The sequence below is a fragment of the Schistocerca gregaria genome, chromosome 3 (assembly GCF_023897955.1).
Source record: "Schistocerca gregaria isolate iqSchGreg1 chromosome 3, iqSchGreg1.2, whole genome shotgun sequence".
NCBI lineage: Eukaryota > Metazoa > Arthropoda > Insecta > Orthoptera > Acrididae > Schistocerca > Schistocerca gregaria.
In genome coordinates, this window is record NC_064922.1 from 515,960,539 (window position 1) to 515,985,647 (window position 25,109).

At 40.0% G+C, this 25,109-nt stretch overlaps 1 protein-coding gene across 1 annotated transcript in view; it reads left to right on the forward strand.

Moving 5' to 3' along the window:
- The window catches only part of LOC126356174 (probable RNA helicase armi), a 59,682-nt gene extending 36,103 nt beyond the window's left edge, over positions 1–23,579 (forward strand). Inside the window, exons 5-7 of the mRNA XM_050006936.1 lie at positions 7,573–7,853; positions 19,536–19,778; positions 22,275–23,579. Of these exons, the coding sequence (XP_049862893.1) occupies positions 7,573–7,853; positions 19,536–19,778; positions 22,275–22,637 (887 nt within the window). The 3' untranslated portion in view covers positions 22,638–23,579. The remainder of the gene's footprint in view (positions 1–7,572; positions 7,854–19,535; positions 19,779–22,274) is intronic.
- Positions 23,580–25,109: the final 1,530 nt, after the last annotated feature.

The following is a 25,109-nucleotide window of genomic DNA, read 5'->3' on the forward strand; positions in this document are numbered from 1 at the left end:
TGGAACGTCTCTTTTCCAGTCGTCCCAGGGCAACGAGACTATTTGGGATACGTGCCAAGCATTTGCCTGAGTCCCTTGGTGTGGAGCGTGTGGCCCCCCAACGACAAGGTTTTATTCGCCTGCCTCCCTGGTTGCTCCAGAGGCCCAGCATCCTTCTAGACTTGTCAGAGTACCAGAGGAGCTGCACTCCTGCATTTGTTTTTACCTCCTTATTTTCCGATATTTTACTCCAGCATCCGGACCATGTACCTGTATTTACGGATGGCTCTAAACAGGGGGGACTCTGTTGGCTGTGCTGTTGTTTTCCCTGGTCAAGTCGTCAAGTTACGGCTTCCTGCGGCGTTTACCATCTTTGATGCCGAATTGTTTGCGATCTTGCGGGCATTGGAGCAGATGAGATGTGTTCCCAGTCTTAAGTTCCTCATCTGTTCTGATTCCCTGAGTGCCCTTCCGACCATGCACCATTTGTACCCAGCGGATACGGTCGTCCAGAACATCCATGATGCCCTACTCCACCTACAACGGCAGGAGAAGGAGGTTTCTTTCTGCTGGATGCTGGGGCACGTGGGTATTAGGGGAAACGAACTGGTGGATGTGGCTGCCAAAGATGCATGTTCCCTCCCTCACGTTGTTGATTGTGCCGTCCCCATCCATGCTGTTACCTCCATTTTGCGTTTTCGTGTTATGCGTCAAAGGGAAGAAGAGTAGCTGGCACTTGGTGACAATAAGCTGCATCTGGTCAAGGCCACTACGCGGCCATGGCGTACGTCCTACCAGTCATGCAGGCAGAATGAGGTTCTCCTCACTTGCCTCCGCATCGGGCACAGTCCCTTAACGCACGGTTTTTTACTCCGGCAGGAGGACCCCCCAATTTGCAGTGCTTGTGGCGTCCAGATAACTGTCCGCCACATTTTACTTGACTGTCTTTTATTCTCTGACCAGAAAGCGGTGGTTTCTTTGCCACCGGATTTGCCCTCTATTTTGCAAGACGACGCAACGACTGTGGTTAAGGTCTTACGGTTTTGTGTCCTGTCCAATTTGTTGCCTCGGATTTTAGGGAGAGGGTTTTAATGTGTTGCTAGGTGACTGGCTCACCTAGGTTTTAGGTAAGAGGTCCGCCAGTCACAGTTACCTCCTTGTTTACCTTCGGTTTCTGTTCTCTTTTCCTTGTGTTTCCTTTCCTTTTTTAGTGTGTTCCTTCTCCTCTTATTTTGCCTCTGTATGTGGGGATTTGGAACTGCGTAAGGTCTGCGTCTTTTAGCCATTCTCCTTGATCGCTGTTCATCTTAGTCCCTTCACTGCATGTGTTCCTGTTTTTTGTGTACTCGGGCGCTGATGACCGCGCTGTTTAGTGCCCGTAAATGTCAAACACACACACACACACACACACACACACACACACACACCATTTGTCGCCTCCTTGTAGTGTGAACACCCCATCTCTCATAAGTTGGTATCTGCGGAGATAAACGTCTTCTAGTTAGGATGATGACTTTGAGGAAAGCATTCTCTATGCATTTATGCTGGTTTACGGGCACTACATCCTACCACAACTCACATTAAATGAATGTTTGCCAACTCTCCTGATGAGTAACATTCGATCTTTGACTAGGCATCCTGCACTGTTCAAAAGGTTTGAGACACATTGTATGATACATCTTTTTGAGCAAACAAGTTGTCAGAACAAGAGATTTTTTCTTTTAATTCTTTTAACCTACGGTTAACAAACTATGTAACATTTCAAATAATTAAACTAACCTGTAAACCCTACCCCCATGAACCATAGACCTTGCCGTTGGTGGGGAGGCTTGCGTGCCTCAGCGATACAGATGGCCGTACTGTAGGTGCAACCACAGTGGAGGGGTATCTGTTGAGAGGCCAGACAAACGTGTGGTTCCTGAAGAACGGCAGCAGCCTTTTCAGTAGTCTCAGGGGCAACAGTCTGGATGATTGACTGATCTGGCCTTGCACCACTCACCAAAACGGAATTGCTGTGCTGGTACTGCGAACGGCTGAAAGCAAGGGGAAACTACAGCCGTAATTTTTCTCGAGGGCATGCAGCTTTACTGTATGGTTAAATTATGATGGCGTCCTCTTGAGTAAAATATTCCGGAGGTAAAAATAGTCCCACCATTCGGATCTCCGGGCGGGGACTACTCAAGAGGACGTTGTTATCAAGAGAAAGAAAACTGGCATTCTACGGATCAGAGCATGAAATGCAGATCCCTTAATCGGGCATGTAGGTTAGAAAATTTAAAAAGGGAAATGGATAGGTTAAAGTTAGATATAGTGGGAATTAGTGAAGTTCAGTGGCAGGAGGAACAAGACTTCTGGTCAGGTGAATACAGGGTTATAAATACAAAATCAAATAGGGGTAATGCAGGAGTAGGTTCAATAATGAATAAAAAAATAGGAGTGCGGGTAAGCTACTACCAACAGCATAGTGAACGCATTATTGTCGCCGAGATAGACACGAAGCCCATGCACACTACAGTAGTACAAGTTTATATGCCAACTAGCTCTGCAGATGATAAAGAAATTGATTAAATGTATGATGAGATAAAATAAATTATTCAGGTAGTGAAGGGAGACGAAAATTTAATAGTCATAGGTGGCTGGAATTCGAGAGTAGGAAAAGGGAGAGAAGGAAATATAGTGGCTGAATATGGATTGGGGGAGAGAAATGAAAGAGGAAGCCGCCTGGTAGAATTTTGCACAGAGCATAAGTTAATCATAGCTAATACTTGGTTCAAGAATCATAAAAGAAGGTTGTATACATGGAAGAACCCTGGAGATACTAGAAGGTATCAGATAGATTACATAATGGTAAGACAGAGATTTAGGAACCAGCTTTTAAATTGTAAGACATTTCCAGGGGCAGATGTGGACTCTGACCACAATCTATTGGTTATGAACTGTAGATTAAAACTGAAGAAACTGCAAAAAGGTGGGAATTAAAAGAGATGGGACCTGGATAAACTGACTAAACCAGAGGTTGTACTGAGTTTCAGGGAGAGCATAAGGGAACAGTTGACAGGAATGGGGGAAAGAAATACAGTAGAAGAAGAATGGGTAGCTCTGAGGGATGAAGTAGTGAAGGCAGCAGAGGTCAAGTAGGTAAAAAGATGAGGGCTAGTAGAAATCCTTGGGTAACAGAAGAAATACTGAATTTAATTGATGAAAGGAGAAAATATAAAAACGCAGTAAATGAAGCAGGCAAAAGGGAATACAAATGTCTCAAAAATGAGATCGACAGGAAGTGCAAAATGGCTAAGCAGGGATGGCTAGAGGACAAATATAAGGATGTAGAGGCTTATCTCACTCGGGATAAGATAGATACTGCCTACAAGAAAATTAAAGACCTTTGGAGAAAAGAGAACGACTTGTATGAATATCAAGAGCTCAGATGGAAACCCAGTTCTAAGCAAAGACGGGAAAGTAGAAAGGTGGAAGGAGTATATAGAGGGTCTATACAAGGGTGTTGTACTTGAGGACAATATTATGGAAATGGAAGAGGATGTAGATGAAGAAGAAATGGGAGATACGATACTGCGTGAAGGGTTTGACAGAGCACTGAAAGACCTGAGTCGAAACAAGGCCCCGGGAGTAGACAACATTCCCTTGGAACTACTGACGGCCTTGGAAGAGCCAGTCCTGACAAAAAACTACCATCTGGTGAGCAAGATGTATGAGACAGGCGAAATACCCTCAGACTTCAAGAAGAATATAATAATTCCAATCCCAAAGAAAGCAGGTGTTGACAGATGTGAAAATTACGAACTATCAGTTTAGTGAGTCACAGCTGCAAAATACTAATGCAGATTCCTTACAGACCAATGGAAAAACTGGTAGAAGCCGACCTCTGCGAAGATCACTTTGGATTCCTCAGAAATGTTGGAACACGTGGGGCAATACAGACCCTACGACTTATCTTAGATTTCTAGCATTTGTAGACTTAGATAAAGCTTTTGACAATGTTGACTGGAATAGTCTCTTTCAAATTCTGAAGGTGGCGGGGATAAATTACAGGGAGCGAAAGGCTATTTACAATTTGTACAGAAACCAGATGGCAGTTATAAAAGTCGAGGGACATGAAAGGGAAGCAGTGGTTGGGAAGGGAGTGAGACATGGTTGTAGCCTCTCCCCAATGTTATTCAATCTGTGTATTGAGCAAGCAGTGAAGGAAACAAAAGAAAAATTCGGAGTAGGTATTAAAATCCGTTGAGAAGTAATAAAAACTTTGAGGTTCGCCGATGACATTGTAATTCTGTCAGAGACAGCAAAGGACTTGGAAGAGCAGTTGAACAGAATGGACAGTGTAAAGAAAGCAGGATGTAAGATGAACATCAACAAAAACAAAACGAGGATAATGGAATGTAATCGAATTAAGTCGGGTGATGCTGAGGGAATTAGATTAGGCAATGAGACACTTAAAGTAGTAAAGGAGTTTTGCTATTTGGGGAGCAAAATACCTGATGATGGTCGAAGTAGAGAGGATATCAAATGAAGACTGGGAATGGCAAGGAAAGCGTTTCTGAAGAAGAGAAATTTGTTAACGTCGAGTATAGATTTAAGTGTCATTGAGAATAGATTTTCTGAAAATATTTGTATGAAGTGTAGCCATGTGTGGAAGTGAAACATGGACGATAAATAGTTTGGACAAGAAGAGAATAGAAGTTTTCGAAAAGTGGTGCTACAGGAGAATGCTGAAGATTAGATGGGTAGATCATGTAACTAATGAGTAGGTACTGAATAGAATTGAGGAGAAGAGGAGTTTGTGGCACAACTTGACAAGAAGAAGGGACTGGTTGATAGGACATGTTCTGAGGCATCAAGGGATCACAAATTTAGCATTGGAGGGCAGTGTGGAGGGTAAAAATTGTAGAGGGAGACCAAGAGATGAATACACTAAACAGATTCAGAAGGACGTAGGTTGCAGTAAGTACTGGGAGATGAAGAAGCTTGCACAGGATAGAGTAGCATGGAGAGCTGCATCAAACCAGTCTCAGGACTGACAACAACAACAACAACAACAACAACAACAACAACAACAAAAACCTGTAAACATCAAAGATTTCTTGGTGTGATTGGTAATAAACACATTTCTGGATGACTGTTTATGTTGTGCATTCAGTCTTGCTATATACTGTTTCAATAGTCACTTTATTTTCATGAATCAGATTATATAAACACTGATCTTTGATGGGCTTGCTGTTGACGAGCAATAAAGAATGTCATTATGACCATAATGTCACATAATTTGAAACTATTTATTTTTATGGTAATGGAAAGCCCCTTGAGGAGTGGAAATAATGGAAGGAGTAAAGTTAACAACTAACTGAGTAGTTAAGGCATTGAGTCACTTATAGGCAAACTTCTTTTGGGTGGATCCTTCTTCAGAGCTTTAGTGTCCTCTCACGACTGTGTGGCTACATTATTCTGGCTGATTACATTGTGCTGGTACTGCAGCACAACTAGCATGAGGGTTTGTGTCTGATGGAGTGGGCTGTGGGTGAAAGGCGGCGAAGAGAGGGAGGGGGGGGGGGGGGGAGGGGATTCAGGAAGGCTAGTTTATGGCTGAGAGGGAGAGGCATCAAGACACTGAATGGGAATGTGCCACCAGTGAGCTCATTCTGACCACAGGCAGAAGCAGTTGTGTGCAGCATACAATATAGAGGAGTATATTAACTATTTCAGACCTGAATTTATTCTGGAGGAAGGAAAATTGTTTATGCAGTTATGCTCTTAGGTGATTCAAAATTATTTTAAATGCAAGATTCATACAAAAATGTGTATCTGTTTTCAAAACATAGTTTGCACACTTGGACTAAAATAACTGTTTATGAAATAGTGTTTATTGTAATAAATAGTAAAATGACCTTTTAATAATTGCCATGCAAAATAACAACAACAATATTCAATTATACAGTGGAATATAGTAAACCAACAACATTCATGCATTCAGGTGGTTATAAGCTGTTGTGCACTGCTAGAGTGGCTTGCTGATTTTTCATAGTAATGCCCAACAATTGACAGCACTTGCACACGATAAAACAGTGGAACATTCACAGGTGTGTACCTGAGGTTTCTATTTGAAAGGGGGGAAGCTTGTGTTGAGGATAAATACAATAAAAGTTGTAGCCAGAGGGTGTGAAAGGGGTAGAGGAGGAGACAGAACGGAGAAAGAGGAATATTCTGCAGAGGAAGTTGTGAGTGCAGGGTGAGATGAGTTAGGATCATGGGGCAGGGGTGGAAGTGGGTGTGTTGTAGGGACTAGCGCAGATAAAGTGCCAGGAGGAGTATAGGATCGAAAGATGTGTTGCAAGGGCAGCTCCCAGCTGTGTAACTCAGAGAAGCTGATGTTGAGGAGAAGGATTCAGATGCCCCGGGTTTTGAATGAGCCGGTAAAATCAAGTGTGTACTGCTCTGCAGCTTGTTGCACCATTGGTTGGTGAACTGTGCTCTTGGCCATAGTCTGTCAGTAGTTATTCAGTCTGGTGGACACCCGATTAATGGACTTGCTCACATAAAATGCTGTGCAAAAGTCGTAGCAAAACTGATATATGATATGACTGCTTTCACAAGTGGTCCTGCCTCTGGAATAGGATGTTTGGGAAAAAGGGGTAGAGGGGGGGGGGGGGTTGTATTGGCTTGCAACTAGGTCTTCCTCAGAGGTATGACCCATGTGGCAGGTGTTGAGATGTGTTGTAAGGATATTTTCTAGATTGAGTGGGGTTGGAATACCATTTTGGGAGAGGTGAGTGGTGTTCCTCATTTTTGGTCATGGTGATAAGTAGTTGAAGCCATTTTGAAGGGTATGGTTAAGTTTGTTCCAGTGCAGGTTGGTATTGGGTGTGAGGGGTGGTTCTTAGGAGGTTGTTAGAGCATTAGGGACACTTGCAGATATGGCACTATTTTATTCCAGCATTCTAAACTTCTAGCTATTCTATTATCATACACATTGGCTGCATATCCATGACTGTCTTTCTTTTCACATGTCAGTTTAATTGAAATAAGACACTAAAGTAAACAATTCAAGTTTCTTAGCAAAGGAAAGTAGAATAATTTTCACTTCATTTTCTACATAATTACCTTGTTATTTACCTCTTTCAGATATTCTGATCCCCATTATTCTCCACCTGATTCATTTAGCTATAATTACCCATGGAATTTATATCCTGTATATTCAAATCCTAAAAAGATGATACTAGTACTGTATAGGCCAGAGTACTTAGAACCATTGGGTAGAGAGACAATGTTTGTGTTATACGAATGACATGACTGCCTCTGTGTAGCCAAACAAAAATAAAATAAAATGATAATTGAGTGATAAGTATTGTCTTAAACTTTCTATCAGAAGTTTGCCTGTTTGTACTCCGTAAATAAATTTCCTAAATCTTCTGCATGATTTACCAAATTAATAGTCAGAGTTCCCTAAAATTTCTGTTTTTCATTCTACATTACCAGATTTCACAATACACCAGTATATGATGCATTCATAAAGAGCAGAACTGAAATATTTCTTCTGTTAGCCTGAATATTACAAGTGTTGTGATTTTGTTTTGTCTACAGCGGGATGCCTTGATAAGAAGTTGGGTCAGGTGGTGCTGGCAGGTGACCCGCAACAACTGGGCCCTATAGTATCATCAGCTGCAGCCAAGGAATATGGGCTTGGCGAGTCATACTTGTCTCGTCTCCTACACTGCCCCCCCTATTTGCGAGACACAGCTGGGTTTCCTGGCACAGGTTATAACCCCCGACTTGTAACAAAGTTACTGTACAATTATCGTTCGCTGCCTGAGATTCTTGAAGTGCCTAATAAAATGTTCTACAACAGTGAGTTAATTGCTCAGGTAAGTAATGGCTTCTTTAATTAAATTGGCTAGATGTTATTCATATCTATTACTTAAATCATTGAGTTATTAATACTGGTATGTTTAATCTCAAAGTACCTTTAATTCTGAAATATATTGGAGGAATAAATAAAATATGATAGTTGTAACACATGGGTGATACAAAAAAAAAAAAAAAAAAAAAAAAAAAAAAAAAAAAATATCCTATAAATAGGTAGTTCAGGGGTTTATACTCCCAAAAATTGCTATAACAACTATGTAGCTTAACATTTTTTCAGTGTAGTATTTGGTGTGTTGTTTACAGTACAATATAAAATTGGGTATAATAAATCAAACTAATGCCATGTCGTTAGACAAACAGGAGGCGCAGTACTGGGCAATAACAAAATGTTTATAATAGATCATTACTATAACACACACACTTGATGAAAAACCCTATAAAAGTGGCACCAAAACATGTCTTTCATAATGCTAATAAATCAAATAGACAAAACAACTACTTTACTCAAAAAGAACAAAATATTTCATTCATCAGATAATACATGCTTTATGACAATCAAATTCTCACGGAAATGTCAGTATACAGATAAAAAGTTTCTGTCAATGTAAACTTATATTTTTGCTGTTATGTTACGTTGAAATAAATTTGTGAATAATACACATATTTATTATTTGATAATACCTCATTTGCCTGAATATAAGCCACACAGTTTATTGTGTGTGTGTGTGCCGGGAGGGGGGTCTCATTGAAGAAAAATAGTGTCAAATTACCCTTTTACAATATCTGTACACAATGTGGTCACTCTTACACTACTTGAATTCTTTTGTGATAGAATCTTGTGGTACTGTGTACTATGAAGAGATAATGATAATCCACTCACATATAACTCTGACTGATGAGTTTTTAATATTGACAGATGGAGTGAGTGCATGGTCCCCATATAAAGTCAGTCAGAGTAGTATTTTAAGAGATGGTGTTTAAATGGCTTCTTCACGATGACGTCAGGCACCTACAGTTTTGTAGTTGTACTTGCAGCCTTTTTGTAGGCAACAAGTCACAACCTCCATTTGGGAAATATTCCTTGGACAATTATTTACTCTTCAGAATAACGAGAAGAGGGAGAGGGGAGCTTTTCATACCTCTACAGTAACTACTGACATCATGATTTAGAATACTGCTGCGCGGTGTGGGATCCTTACCAGGTAGGACTGATGGAGTATCTCGAAAAAGTTCAAAGAAAGGTGGCACATTTTGTATTATTACGAAATATGGGAGAGTGTCACAGAAATGATACAGGATTTGGACTGGAAATCATTAAAAGAAAGGAATTTTTCATTGTGATGGAATCTTCTCACGAAATTCCAATCACCAACTTTCTCCTCCGAATGCGAAAATATTTTGCTGACACTGACCTACATAGGGCAGAATGATCACCACGATAAAATGAGGGAAATCAGAGCTCGTTCGGAAAGATATAAGTGTTCATTCTTTCCGCACTCTATACGAGATTGGAATAATAGAGAATTGTGAAGGTGGTTCGATGAACCCTTTGCCAGGCACGTAAATTTAGCTATAGATGTAGATGTAATGCTTTGATTTTTTTCGTTCCCAGTGTTCTTAATTGTATACTTCTCACTCCTTTATAGTCCCCTGTCATGTTGCTTGGTTTGTCCCAAAAAAATGTTTGTTGCTCATCTGATATATGAAGGTAAGAGTGTCACTGCCATATTTGGATTGCTTACATTTGAAAGTAGCTGAGATTCTTGATAAAATCCTCTGCCATTCTCTGTGCATGTGAAATGGATAACCACGCAGCTCCAACCAATACTACCATAGCACTCTGCCCATGGTATGGTTAAGGCCTAGCTTCAAGTTTAGGATATTTCCTAGCTTTTTCCCATCTGTAGGTTTTCCTTGCTTCAACTGTGGTGTGTTGCTTTTTCTGCAATATGTTCAACGCCAACCATTACATTCATCTAAACCACACTTTTTGCCAGCTTCTCAGTTAAATGTATTCTTTGCAAAACAGTAATTCTGAGCTCAAACTTTGCATCATAACTGCACCGAGTTTCGAAATTTGTTGATGATTTTCTCTCGATGTTACAAATCATTGGTGCTCACATAATTTTCCTTTAGTTGGAGAAAACTTTTGCTTGTTCTGTCGTGTAAAATAATGGAACTGTGAAAATGATAACAGTGATTGCCTAAATGAAATGTCAATAATTGAAGATTATTGTTATCTCATACACATTGATTAATTCTGATCATTAGTGATACTGTTGTTCTGTTTTTAACTTAGGAATGAGTGCTACAGCAAATATTCTGTGACACAAAAATATTATCATGTGCATAAGATCATGAGGATTGACCATTACGTAATTTTTCATGGCTGAATTTTGCAGAAAAAACTTACATTTAGGCAAATACAGTATGCAAAGAGTTGATATTAACTTTCAACTATCATGGTCTATTTAAATCCTGTTTTGTACGGCATCTCTAGTTAATCATTAGTCACGTCAAATGGAGTACTAGAGAGTGAACAAAGCAAGATGGCTATGCACAGAAAATGTATATGCTCTCTGTGTGTTCAGCAAGTCCATCTCTGTGATATAAAGAAGTGGCCACCTTAGTTGCATGTAGATTGTTGCATAGACTATTTTTATTGTTATCTCTGTCCTATACAGAATAGGATTGCAGTTTGCAAGCACACTAGATGCAGTGACAGCATTTTATAATTGAGGAAGTCAGGTTGTGCATACTGTCAGTTTGTCCTCTTCCCTGCACAGACCAGGGTATTTCACATGAACTCTAACTAAGTTGTTATTGGTATATTTCAAAGAATAGCTACATCATTGTCTGGTGCAGAAACATTTAGTAGTGTATGTGGATACTGTCTGCAAAAAGTGTTGCATACAGACTTAGTAGTGAAGTGCCACACAATAGTGTACCTTGTGCAGCCAGATAAACTTTAGAAACATTTCTGATGTTGCAAGAGGCAGGACAGAACAAGTTAATAGCGTGGTGAAATTCCAGTGAAGAAGAACCCCTGATATTGCAGTGAACACAGAAGCGATTGCTACACATTAATTGAGCTGGGTGTCCAAGCCAGCAAAGCAGCAGAATAACAGTGTGTTGACAGAGAGAGTCTGTCACAATGGTGACTGTGCAAAGTGGAACGAGAAAGTGTAAGTTAGATGTAAGAGTAAGTAGTCAGTGTACTGGCACAGCAGAAAGATTGTCTGAAAGGTAAAGTTATGAAATTCTGACCAAGCAAGGAAAGCATACCAGTGGATGTCATTGCCACCCTACAGTAGCATGATGAATGCAGGCCATCATCAGTTCCAGTGGAGGTAGGCTCAGTGTGCAACCAACGAGCCTGGCCGTAAAACCTATGCTGGCCTGCTGTCTAGTCATGTAGCTGTCAATGTGCTTCTGTGGGACAGCTTGCCCCACTCTGGGGACTCTGACACTGCCAGTCACATTGCCGTCATCCATGCTGATACAGATGGGAAGAACTAAGATGCCTTTGACCTTTGGTCTGTATGGAGGGTTCGACTTTGGCTGCTGCCGTCTTCCATACTGAGTGTCTCTGGTTCCCATCTAGAGAGATGCAGCTGTTCTTCCGTCATCACAAGGGGAGAGCCAATGTTGCTGCTCCTGATGACAGACACTATTGCCATGGCTGCCTCTCCTGTCCACAGTCTACGACAGGGTCATGGGTGGCTTTGTCATCATCTCCTGGAAACTGTTAGCACCTTGGCAGTGCAGACAACATAGCACATAACTAACTTTTTTTGGAGCATTGGCCATGTGGTGACATTGGTACTGCCACCGTGACTGCGAGGCACATCTGATCAGCACATTAAGGAGTGGGCGTCTACTGCCTGCGCACATGCCTTAACATTGATATCTCAGCTGTTGTATTTGTGTGGACAGGAAATATATGATGCTTAATATTATTTCAGTAACTACTTTGGGCATGAGGCAGCATGTACCCTTTGAGTCTACTTTAGCAATTTCTGTGTGGTGTTACATTGACCTGACATTGAAGCATCATGGCCATAGTATTCACCCTGAAGGCAACTCCAGTTGTAAAGAAGCAATAAATTAAAACTTCATGACTGATGTGGCAGTTTTACTGCATGAACAGCAAAAATGTAGTAAGCAATATACATTTTTTCCTTCATCATCTTTGGTTGGGGGTGAAGAGTCAGCTGGAAAAAGTATTGTAAAGATTTGGAGAAGAGGAAATTTTGTACATATATACATTTCTTTGGGGCAATGGCCATGTGGTGACCGAGCGAGGTGGCGCAGTGGTTAGCACACTGGACTCGCATTCGGGAGGACAACGGTTCAATCCCATCTCCAGCCACCCTGATTTAGGTTTTTCGCGATTTCCCTAAATCGTTACAGGCAAATGCCGGGATGGTTCCTTTGAAAGGGCACGGCCGAATATCTTTGAATTTTTCTGACTTGTTTCCAATTGTTTAAAACATTAGCTACCAAATAATCCTGTATGCAGTAGTATTGCAATAGCTATTCTTGAATCCTGTATTTCATTTACCATAGTATAAAAACACATTGGAAAATCAGTTTAGAATCTCTCAACTCTGAAGTTTTTGCCTTGCGTAATACATGGAAGTATACAAAAACAATTCTTGTGTATTCCCTTCCATTCCTTTGCTGTTTCTTTCTGTAAACAGAACATGTGGTTTTGAAATCCAGTGATTTTGTGTATTACTAATTTGTATGTGTGTAGCCACCTGGTAAGCAGAGACTTTTACATCTGTATTGGATTGTTGTTTTATTTTGGACATTTTTTGAACATAGTCTGTTTACTAGATGTGCTAGTTCTGCTTGGTCAGCAGGAGATGTTTGTCGTACTGCATAACAGAAGAAGAGAGTTGTTCATGTATACAGAGTGAAGAACAAATGTTACATTTGGCGGTAGGCATATGATTCCTCATCCTAATTCAAGACAAAAATGCGTTTAAACAAAACCTAGTCCTGGCAATAGGTTTAATAGAGATGTGATTTACAAAAGAAGGCTCAAGTAATACTGTAACTCGGCGGGTCCCGGCGGAGGTTCAAGTCCTCCCTCAGGTGTGTGTGTGTGTGTGTGTGTGTGTGTGTGTGTGTGTGTGTGTGTGTCCTTAGGATAATTTACCGTATTTACTTGAATCTAAGCCGCACTTTTTTTCCGGTTTTTGTAATCCAAAAAACCGCCTGCATCTTAGAATCAAGTGCAAATCAAGCAGAAGTTCTGAAAAATGTTGGTAGGTGCCGCTACAACTAACTTCTGCTGTTGAATATATGTAACGGTACACAAGCATGCTTTTTAGGCACAAAGATAAATACTGGCGCCAAAACCTCTGCATCCGTAAATCAGTTTTTAAAAAAAGGGTTAAAGACGAGCTTTTTTCTCCGCCCCAAGTTTCAACCACTGCATTTTCATACATTATCCAATGAAGTAAATACAAATTCCGTATTGTTCATCTTCGAATGTAGCAGCATTTCAATGTATTACGAAAATCCAACTGGCAAGACTGTTTGGGATGTTTGTCAATATGGCCAACTCTACGTTCTGAATGTTTTCCTATCTGTGAGAAGAGGTGGTTGCTAATAGCAACTTTTATGAACTATGAATCACATGCAGCATTCTCTTCACCATAAGAATAATACGAATATAAACATTTTGCCATGTATTGTTTCGTGATTGCTGCTATCTCATTTAAATCCTGTCTGCCTAATAAACTACGAAACTAGAGTGAGTCATGTTTATATTCGTATTATTCTTATGCCTAATAGTGATACAGTCAGAAATGAAACACGGCAATTGACTAGATTTTTAAATCTGAGATGACTTTAATTTCTGTGCAAAATGTAATGTACTAAAGAGGCGCCTGCAAAGATTTTCAAATGGAGAAAAATTTTCGCTAAACTCTCGTTCAGAACATCTTCTATCATACGCAGTCTATTATTTGATTCTTGTTGATCATTATCAAAGAAAGCATCAGTGTAAATAACAACAAATAGCAGTCTCTTGTCATTGTTTCGCTAATGAGACGATTTCTCTCTTTTTTATTTTAATTGTAAGCGGCGGTAGCATGCATGAAAGCAAGCCATCTCACGAGCAGTGACAGGCCGTAAACACACACTATCAGAAAGTGACAAACAATGCATGACACAGTACAGTAATGCATTGTCAGCTTAGAGTGACGTGAACACTTATAACAAAGAGAACGGCACTTATCAGATCAAAGAAAAAAAAAAGCAATCAATTCAAACCAGACGAAGCACATGGAAAAGGAAGGGTACCCTTATAAATACGTACGGAGTGCCTGACGCATAGCAATAGCTACCTGGTAAAGCTTAACTGCTAAGCTTACTACTCGAACCAAACTACTGTAGCTGTATCGTCATTCATTCGACCTATTTTTGTCTCATATTACAATGGACCAACTTTGTTTTGATTTGGAGGTGCGGCCTAAAACTTTTATCTCCCCTTGAATTACGAGTCTCAAATTTCAGGTGCGGCTTAGATTAGGGAAATTTTTTTTCCTTGGTTTAAAGTCGCATTTTTCAGGTGCGGCTTAGATTCGAGTAAATACGGTAGGTTAAGTAGTGTGTAAGCTTAGGGACTGATGACCTTAGCAGTTAAGTCCCATAAGATTTCACACACACACAGTACTGTAACTGTGGACAACATGTCCATGAACAGGAAGCATGAACTCTATGCTGTGCCGCAGCTGTCCCATTAGCTAGATGAGATGAGGCAATGCCTTTGTTCACCAATGTTTGTGCCAAACTCCCCCCCTCCCCCCCCCCCCCCCCCCCCAAATTAAAGCATCAAATTGTATCCAATTTACACTCTTCGACAGTGCAGTGTAATAAATGACTGCTTGGTTTTGTCCTTGATACAAATCCAGTAGGAAACAGTCATGGATACAGTGACATCATCTGTATCTAATCAGGCACTAGAAACACAATAGCTAGGCTAAGCTAGACTGCACATTGTGCTACGTGCAATAATTCCATTCGGTATGTTTGATGTCCAGGCTTATCTTAACAGAGCCTATACATACAGGCACAAGCAACATTCACTTCAGAGAAGATGTTCAAAGTGACCATTGTGCATTTGCAAGCACTTCACCACTCACTAAATCATACTTTGCTGGACCCTAAGCAACATATCTGCCTCCACATTGCTGAATTGGCATGCATGTGAGCTATTAGGTCATATACAGCCATGAATGGAGTACAATAAACTTGTTCCTTTAAGAGTTCCAACAAATAAAAATCTAGTGAACTGAGGTCTGGGAAATGTGAAGGCCTGAACATTGGGCCTACTTGACCAATCTATCTATTTCCCTAGAAACACTTCATTTAAATAGTTACACACATTTATTCCAAAGTGTGGTGGTACACCGTCATGCTAAAGCCATAGCTGTTGATGAACACAAAGTGGAACATTTTCCAATGTGTCCAGCAAACTATTGCAAAGAAGTGTACATTACAGGGCACATTCTACTTGTCTGATGATAGGTAAGGACCCAAAAGCACTCGCACAGCTCCAGCTCACAGGTTTCAGCTAAAGTATGCCTGAAAGCCACATTCACGGGTGGCATGGGTTGTGTTCCAACAAATATTGACTGTTGTGGAGACTGAAAATACCTTCATGAGTAAAGCTAGATTCATCAGTCCATATCGCATTATTTATAAAATGTTCATAATCTTCCACTTAGTGCAAAAGCCATTCACAAAACTGTAATGTCTAAAGTGATCTCGTGGCCACTGGTGCTGAGGTAACAGGTGATGACAGGGATGCAGTTCTTTATCATGCAGCACCTCAACAACCAGTCTTTCAGATATCTGGAACTTCCTTGCAAAATCACAGGTACTTTGTGGAAGTGATTGGTGAATGATTTCAAGAATCACACCCTCTATTTGTGGAGCACATGCAGTCCTAGGATGACCTTTTTCCATTGCTTGTGGATGAAGATTACGTTTCCCAAAGGCATTGCTATGAAAAACATTCTTATCAGGATGGCACCTCTGAGGATACTTAGCATCATATGTATGAGCAGCTGCAGCTGCTTGGTTGTCAGATGCACCCAGCACCAAAAGCATATTGACATGTTCATCGCTTGTGTGCTCCATCTGGAGCTGCCCTACATGGGCTTTACAGTACCATTTATATTTGGCCTAAGCATGGTTAGTAAATACAGACATGTAGATTAAAGCAGTCCAGTGTCATGTGACAGGCTATTGTCATGTGGCCAAATGATGTCCTGTTTGTAAATGACGATAACTAGGGAATGCATGTCTGAAACATGAAAAAGGAATCTGATGATGATTCAAACCATAGGTCCATAGTGGAGGAGAGTTTGATGTCCCAGCAGCGTACACAGTGAGCCACAAATGCTGGTACATTAGTGTGGGTTGATATACATTCCTCTGTACATTCCAATGTACTACACGATGTGACAGTGCTGCCAGCTCATCTTTTTCGTACTGATGTTTCCAAAATGCAATTGATCTGATTTTGCTAGATAAACTCTTGTCTTGAATCTGAATGAGAAATCACTTGTTGACCTCCAAATGCAGCATTTTTTCCTTCACACCTTACATTCATGTATCCAGCGTGTGAAGTATATATTCAAATAACTATAAGGGCACAATTGAAATTTCACATCTTTATCAGATTTTAAGGTATCACATTGATAACACTTCACAGATCAAGGGCTTTTATATTGGAATGATTTCTTTGTACTTCAGTATTTATTTATTTATTTTTTTTTTTTTTTTAATAAGCTCTCTTTTGCTTTAGAGAGAAGAAGAGTTCCCTGGACTGTATATGTGAGGTGCAAATTTATGTGCAGTTTGTGTACTGCCTCTAAGAAAATTTTTATTTGAATTTTGAAACTGTGTGTGTGTGTGTGTGTGTGTGTGTGTGTGTGTGTGTGTGTGTGTGTGTGTTTTCATAATTAGTGAAGAACTGTATGACAAAGAATCTTAAGAATCTCTAGAAAAATATGGGAGGCATAGAAATAAGAAGAATGAGAAATGTTGCTTGTAACAGATTAAATAAATTCCCTTCAACAGTGATGCATGTTTGAAGTTTGACCTTCATTTCCTGATTGATGCTGCCTAACTGTTGAAAATTAAGCACTTTATGTAAGTCTGACTACTCTACATGCTTCTTGTTTGATGTGTGTAGTTTTGGTACCCTGTGATCGTGCGATATTGACTAAGATTGAAGAACTGTTTTTCCCCTTTTTTGAAAAAATGCTTGAATAATTTATTTTGAATGCTTTAGAAGTCTTCATCTGGTTACAGTGAAAAGCTATTTCGTTGGTTGTTATGAAAAAACTATTTAATGTCGCATTTATTATCTTAGTAGTAAAAGCACATTACATACCTCAATGCACCAATCCTGATGTACTTGTTGCAAATATTTACATCTCTGCATTCACACTGTCTTAGAGCACAGCTGCACATTTTGTGTAAATAAGCATAAAAAGGGAATAATAACTATTTGCAATATGTGTACTTGCAAAGGTGGATGTAAACATGAACTTAGTCCTTTCAAAATTTACATTATAAATCAAACAATTGAAAACCCAGGATGGAATGTAACAATATAATGGAAAGGAAAGTTGCATCTCACCATATAGCAAAGATGCTGAGTTGCAGATAGGCACAACAAAAATACTGTCACAAATAAAGCTTTCGGACAGTATGGCCTTCACCAAAAATAGACAATAGACACACACACTCACACTCACTCACACAAATGCAACTCATAAACATGATTGCAGTCTCTGGCAACTGATGCCGCACTGCAAACAGCACCAGTGAATGATGGGAGTGGTGACTGGGTGGCGGTAAAGAGGAGGTGGGGAGGAGGAGGGACATCCGGGCACGGGTGTGGACAGTGACGTGCTGCTGGGGAGCACGCAAGGATGAGGTGGAGAGAGGATAGGGCAGCTGTGTGCAGTCGGGAGGTTTGATGGGGACAGGGGAGAGGTGGGGAGAGAGAGGGAGGGGTAACAGGAAAGGAGAGAAGTAAAAATTCCTAGTGTCATAGTGGGATGAAGGCACAGTGTAGTGCAGGAATGGGAACAGAGAATGGTGGTGGATGAGAGAGGACAATGACTAATGAAGGTTGAGGCCATGAGGGTTACGGGAACATTATGCTACAGGGGAAGGATCCATATGCCACAGGCTGTGAAGCGGTCATTGAAATGAAGGATTTCATGTTTGGCGGTGTCCTCAGCAACAGGGTGGTCCACTTGTTTCTATGCCACAGTTTGTCAGTGGCCTTTCATGCAGACAGACAGTTGGTTGTGATGTCCACATAGAATGCAACACAGAGGTTGCAACTTCGCTTGTGGATCACATGACTGGCTTCACATACAGCTCTGGCTTTGATGGGATAGGTGGTGTTTTTGAATGAACTGGAGTAGTTTGTGGTGGGAGGAAATGGGGGACAGGAATTGCACCTAGGTATGTCACAGGGGTATGAGTCATGAGGTAAAGGGTTGGGAGCAGGGGCTGCATAGGGATGGACGAGTATATTGTGTAGGTTCAGTGGACAACAGAATATCACTGTGGGAGGGGTGGGAAGTATAGTGAACAGGACATTTCTCATTTCAGGGCACGACAAGAGGTAGTCGAAGCCCTGTTATTCAGTTGTAATTCAGATAATGTAATTCAGTTGCTCCAGTCCTGGGTGATACTGAGTTACGAGGGGAATCTTCCTGTGTGGCTGGATGGTGGGACTTTAAGAGGTGATGGGAGACTGGAAAGATAAGGCTCAGCAATTGATTCTTGGGTGTACTACAAAACTAACAGTGCCATCTATTTCTTCTTTGGTGTACTGTGCTGTCACTAAGATAAACATCTGAACTACTTACAGAGCAAACTCTTAAAAATTAAAATTATGATATCTTTTTTCCTCTGTGATACAATTTTCTGTGCTCAAGTTACCTGTGAAAATACAGAGAAAATTTGTCTAGTAGTTTTGCATATTAGCTTGTTCAGACATACTGACATTACAGTTTTGTTATTAGTATAGATAAAATCAAAGTCAAATTTCTTTCTTTTTGCAATGTTTTCTTTTGTTGTGAGTTGTGGCATGTGAATAAGCTCCATAATGGAACAAAATATGTATTTTGCTGCAAAACCCACTATCCTAAAATTTAATAACCTATGTAAAATTGTTTTTAACTTCAATGTTTCTTAATCAGAAGTGGATAATGTGCCCTGTATATTTGTGTGATATCAGGCAACAGTTGTAGGAAAAGACTTAGTGAAGAATGATGAGTATCTGGCTAATGGGTAATAACACCTGTCCAACTTTACATCTAGTCGCTGCTACTACCAACCTCCCAGTGATTTGGCACACTTCTTAATAGTTATCTTTATAATTATCTGTAGAACGGTGTTTCCATAACCAGTTATGTGCTACTGTCAACTAAAACACAAAAAGCTGTTTTTTAAACATACATACACGTGTTGCATTTCATAGTATGAAAATTGATTGTTGTGTTTTGTGTAGAACATTAAAGGAAATTAGGGTATGACTGTTGCTTTTAACCAAGCTGTGTGTAATTGATATTTTTCAAAAGTTGTAGTTGAATGATTGCATGGAATGCTTTTTTTTATATATAAAACAGATATCTGAAAAAGAAAGCAATGAGGCAAAACTTCTGGCATCAGTTGAGTCTATACTGCCATCACGTTCATCACCACCTGCAGTTGTATTTCATGGTGTTATTGGCACAAACTATCAAGATGCTGAATGTCCATCATGGTATAACCCAGAGGAAATTGTCATTGTAACTTCCTACATCCAAAAACTTTACAAATTGGGTCTGACTGCCAATCAAATTGGAGTCATCACACCATATCAAAGACAGGTACTACTGTTACTATTTAGGTAATTTTTTCTTTAATGTAGAACTACATTGTATAGTTTTTATCTGTTGTCTCATGAACTAAAACACTCAATTCATTTATGCATAGCCTTGGACATGTCTGTTTTGGTTCCATCAGCCAATTGCTGTTTGATTCATAATCTGGCATTCAATGAGTACGAGGGGCTGGTGTTTTCATCAGTTTTTGGCTTTGTCATCCTTGTAACATGTGCAAGAAGAATATTTGTGGCGCCATTACTCAGACATGAGTGTGATGCTATGGATATTCTATGGACCACATAAAAATGTAACTAACCTCCTCAACTGATGAAATGATACCTTTAAAGAAGATATTCCAGCCACTGTCTTTGTGCCATACATACCCTGCATATTTAACAGAATTGGACATATACTTTGAAAATTTTAGACTGACTAAGAAAAGCAGTGAGTGACCCAGAATGCCCAAAAACAAATGAAACCCAATTAGAAAATCAGAAGATTACTAAATAACACCCACTTGCAACAAAGTGTATATCAAAGTGATAGGAAAAACCCATTAACATCGGTATAACAGAACACAAACAAAATTGCAAGCTGACAGTCCAAGCCTGAACACCCATTGAGTGATACAGAACATTGCACACACAGAAAAAAAGTTTTTCATTGCCCCGGTTCCCTGAACTCCTGAATATAGACGTTGACTGTGGTTATTGTATCACAGACATAGTCCCTTTGACTGTTCAGAGATGTCACTAAACCTACCCAAAGATGTAAATAACCATGCATGAGCAGCACCTATTAGACAGAGGGGGTCCGACAGCCGATCAGTTCCCGTCATTCCACCAGGAAGGAGGTACAGCTTCGTGTTGTCCGTAGTTCAGCCGTGCCTAGATGGTCAATACCGCGATTCAATCGCAACCACATTGTTACTTTGTGCCAGGAAAGGCTGCTCAACAAGGGAAGTGTCCAGATGTCTCACAGTGAGCCGAAGCAATGTTGTTCGGACATGGAAGAGATACAGAGAGACAGCAACTGTCGATGACATGCCTCGCTCAGGCCGCTCAAGGGCTACTACTGCAGTGGATGAGCGCTACCTATGGATTATGGCTTGGAGGAACCCTGACAGCAATGCCACCAAGTTGAATAATGCTTTTCGTGCAGTGATACGACGTCTTGTTATGACTCAAACTGAACGCAATAGGCTGCATGATGCGCAACTTCACTCCCAATGTCCATGGTGAGGTCCATCTTTGCAACCATGACACGATGCAGCGCAACACAGATGGGCCCAAAAACATGCCGAATGGACGACTGAGGATTGGCATCATGTTCATCTTCACCGATGAGTGTCGCATATGCCTTCAACCAGACTGTCGTCGGAGACATGTTTGCAGGCAACCCGGTCAGGCTGAACACCTTAGACACACTGTCCAGCAAGTGCAGCAAGGTGGAGGTTCCCTGCTGTTTTGGGGTGGCATTATGTGGGGCCAACGTGCGCCGCTGGTGGTCATGGAAGGCACCATAATGGCTGTACAATACATGAATGCCATCCTCCGACCGATAGTGCAACCGTTTTGGCAGCATATCAGTGAAGCAGTTGTCTTCATGGACGACAAACTGCACCCCCATCGTGCACGTCTTGTGAATGGCATCGCTCGGCTAGAGTGGCCAGCATGTTCTCCAGACATGAACCCTATCGAACATGCCTGGGATAGATTGAAAAGGGCTGTTTACAGATGACGTTAGCCACCAGCTGCTCTGAGGGTATCTCCGTTGATTGGGACAATGTGGACCAACAGTGTCTTGTGGATAGTATGCCTTGACAAATATGGGCATGCATCAATGCAAGAGGACATGCTACTGCGTATTAGAGGTACCAGTGTGTACAGCAATCTGGACCACCACCTCTAAAGGTCTTGCTGTATGGTGGCACAACATGCATGTGTGATTTTCATGAGCAGTAAAAGGGGCAGAAATGATGTTTATCTTGATGTTTATTCTAATTTTCTGTACAGGTTCCAGAACTCTCAGAACCACAGTGATGCAAAACTTTTTTCCTGAAACTCAAGTTCTGTCTGTGAAAACTAATCACCTTATCCTATTCTGAGAAGTAATTGCAATCTAAAAGCACAGTAACAACTTCAACAAGAAAGAGGAAACTTTCAGGCTAATAAAAGGTTAAATTTCTATCTTACAGAGAATTATGGCATATGGTAAGAAGACATGCCAACAATTGCCACAAGAAGGCCCTCCAACAATTTTGTCATTAGTACATACAACTTCCACCCGTGAGCTTCAGTTCAGTCCTCTATGGGTAATGGAGAATAATACTTGGAGAATGCTAGCCACTTCTTCTGGCCAAACATAAGATTATTAATGAAAGAACCATCAGCCAATGAACCCAGAATTGTTGCTTGAGGCAGTATGCCAAGAAGTGGTCACAAAAACTTCAGTGGTTATGTAACAAAACTAATGTAAAAAATTCATCTTTTGTTTCAGGTTAAACGACTCAGGGATGTTCTTAAACAGTTGGAAACATCTATTCCTAAAATTGGCTCAGTAGAAGAGTTTCAAGGTCAAGAACGCATGGTGACTATTCTCTCAGCAGTTCGAAGTAATGCATATCATATTGAAGACGACATTAGGCGTGCACTGGGGTTTGTTTCATCACCACAGAGATTAAATGTGGCTATTACAAGGGCACGAGCTTTGCTGGTAGTTGTAGGAAATCCAGTTCTCTTAGCACGTGATCCATTCTGGCGAATTCTGGTATCATTCTGTATCAGCAGAAACTGTTATATTGGATGTGATTTGCCAGTGAGTATTCAGAACATGTGCGATAATCAGTTAGACAACACATAGTTGTTATTGAGTTCAAAAGCTTTGTTCTCCCATATGAAATGTTTGGCCAGTACTGTAAAACCAGTGTGCAGGATTGTTCTTGATTTCTAACAAATATGTAAATACAGGATAAGTATATGACTTGAAGTGGCACTGTGCTGCCATATGTGGAAAATGCGTATAAGACCCATGTACTGAGAAACAGTGATGAACCATTTTTTTGTTAGCATTAACAGAGAGATAATTTAAAGCTTTTTTCGTAATTTTTATACTTTGAAGCCAGTTGCCAGACTGGAAAGATTTAACTGTCATTTTAATATAATCACAGTGATGACTTATCGATTACTGATCTGTGTCTGTCCAAGTTCCTCAAATTTTCATTATTTACTTCAGTTCCTTATATACTTTTTAACTATAAGATGCAGCTTCTCATGCTTTGTCTGTGATTTGATTATTTTTGTTAGTAGTTTCATATATTCTCAAGCATGGCATGTAAGTTGGCAACATTAATTTTACTTTACAATCCATAAACAATTAGAACTTTGTCAGTATGTTTGAAGAATAGTACATAAAATATGATTTGTTGTATTGTGTATAGAGTATCAGCAGAGTTATAAGCATTTATACTAGCAAATTAAGTGTATAATTTGCAGTCATTCATTCATGCATATGTTCACCATGTTTAGAATTCAGTCATAGTATAAAAGTCTCCAGATTCCCAGAAGCATCCATACAGTCTTACAGACTAACCAGTAGTAATTATCAAAAAAAGCAGAAATAATTCTGTGATTCTGCATATTGTCAAACACTCACAAAATTTCCAAGTTCCAACTGGCTGCTAGATACTAAGTTCGTCCAAGTCGGTACCAAATTTTACTAAGTTCTCGCAAAAGTTAAATTATGTGCACAAGTGCCTAATGTTTATAACAAAGAACCCCTCACAAATAAACAATTATCAATAAATATGGCCTGCACTTGAGCACCGCCTTCTTGAGCCCTATTTAATATTGGTATTAGAATTTAAATAAGTGTTACCACTTTCAAGTGACATATTATTTATTTATTTATTTATTTATCGTATGACGATACAGACACATAAGAAAGACACAGACAAATGACTAATATAACAAATGTTAATAATTGCAAACAAACGTCACTAATAGAACAAAGTTTAAGGATTACAAACAAACATCAAGTCTATTAATATAATCTATCAACTCTGGAGTTGTGAGCAGGAAGTTGTTGGGGCTCCGATTATAGGCTCTTCTGGGACACTCTTCAACAATGTGGCTGATGGTCTGATTTTCTCCAGAGTCACACTGAGGGGATGGTAATTTACCCCATTTATACAGGGAGTAAGCACGTCTGCCATAATCCTATTCAGAGTGGACCACATTTTGCATGGTACGTCAAAACCAGGTAGCTTTTGTGTGATGCAAGGCACGTTATTACTTTGCCATGCGTTCCATTTTTCAGACCATGCATTTGTGATACTGAAACATTCTTGTACACAGGTCCTTGCTGTTCTTGTTGGCGGGTTCCTAGATCGAAGCCTATTAGTGTTTGCAGCCTCAGTGTCTTGGTGGATTGGCGGGCTTCGATTTCGCACGACATTTTTGTATTCACGTACAAGGGCTTCAGTATGTCGCAGGTGTGGTGGCAGGATGTGGCTTAATATTGGGAGCCATTGCGTCGGAGTAGGTTTAATTACTCCAGAAATCATCCTTAGAGTGTTATGCAACCGGACCTCCACCTAGAGCTATTGAATAATGTTGTTTCTTGTCTTTAATTATTTGGCAGTCTTTGTTAGGTGCTCTTTAAAAGATAGTTTTCTGTGCGAAACTTAGAACTGATTATAAATGAGAACCTTCTCCATGACTGTGAATCAAGTTATAGTCAATAATGCAGTAAGCAGCCATCTGTTAGCATTAACAGTTTATTTATTCCTGCCTTCATCAACACATGTATAATAGGTGATGCTTTCAAGAATTTCCATTTACTTAAATTGCCTCACACACAAATAGCCTGAACTAAGAAGTAATTATTTACATCTCGATAAACAAATGAATAGGTAGATATTCTAAGCAAGCAAATTTCAAAATATATAAATCTTTCAGTTTCTAACTTGTCTAAAACTCTTTCATCATATCTATACTAAGAAATATATGGATAAAAGAATCCAAAGTATGACACTCATAGTCATTAGTGCCCAGCAACTATTACCTTCCACATTCTTAATACGTTCATTCAGTTGTGGTGTAGAATCAATCACTGTTATCATCATCAGTTTTCTGCCCTGTGAGCAGCTTCTTGCTGTACTCAGTTTTTGTGACTGATTGCTTACTTCTTCAGGTTGGTATATTTGTTCCATTGAGTAGATCGTCAGGATTTCAGTCCTTTCTGTATCTTCCCTTCCTCATATTCTTCTAAAATGACTTTAAAATTCCTTCACATTTTCTCATTACATACCATATCCAGTTTCGTTTTCTAAAT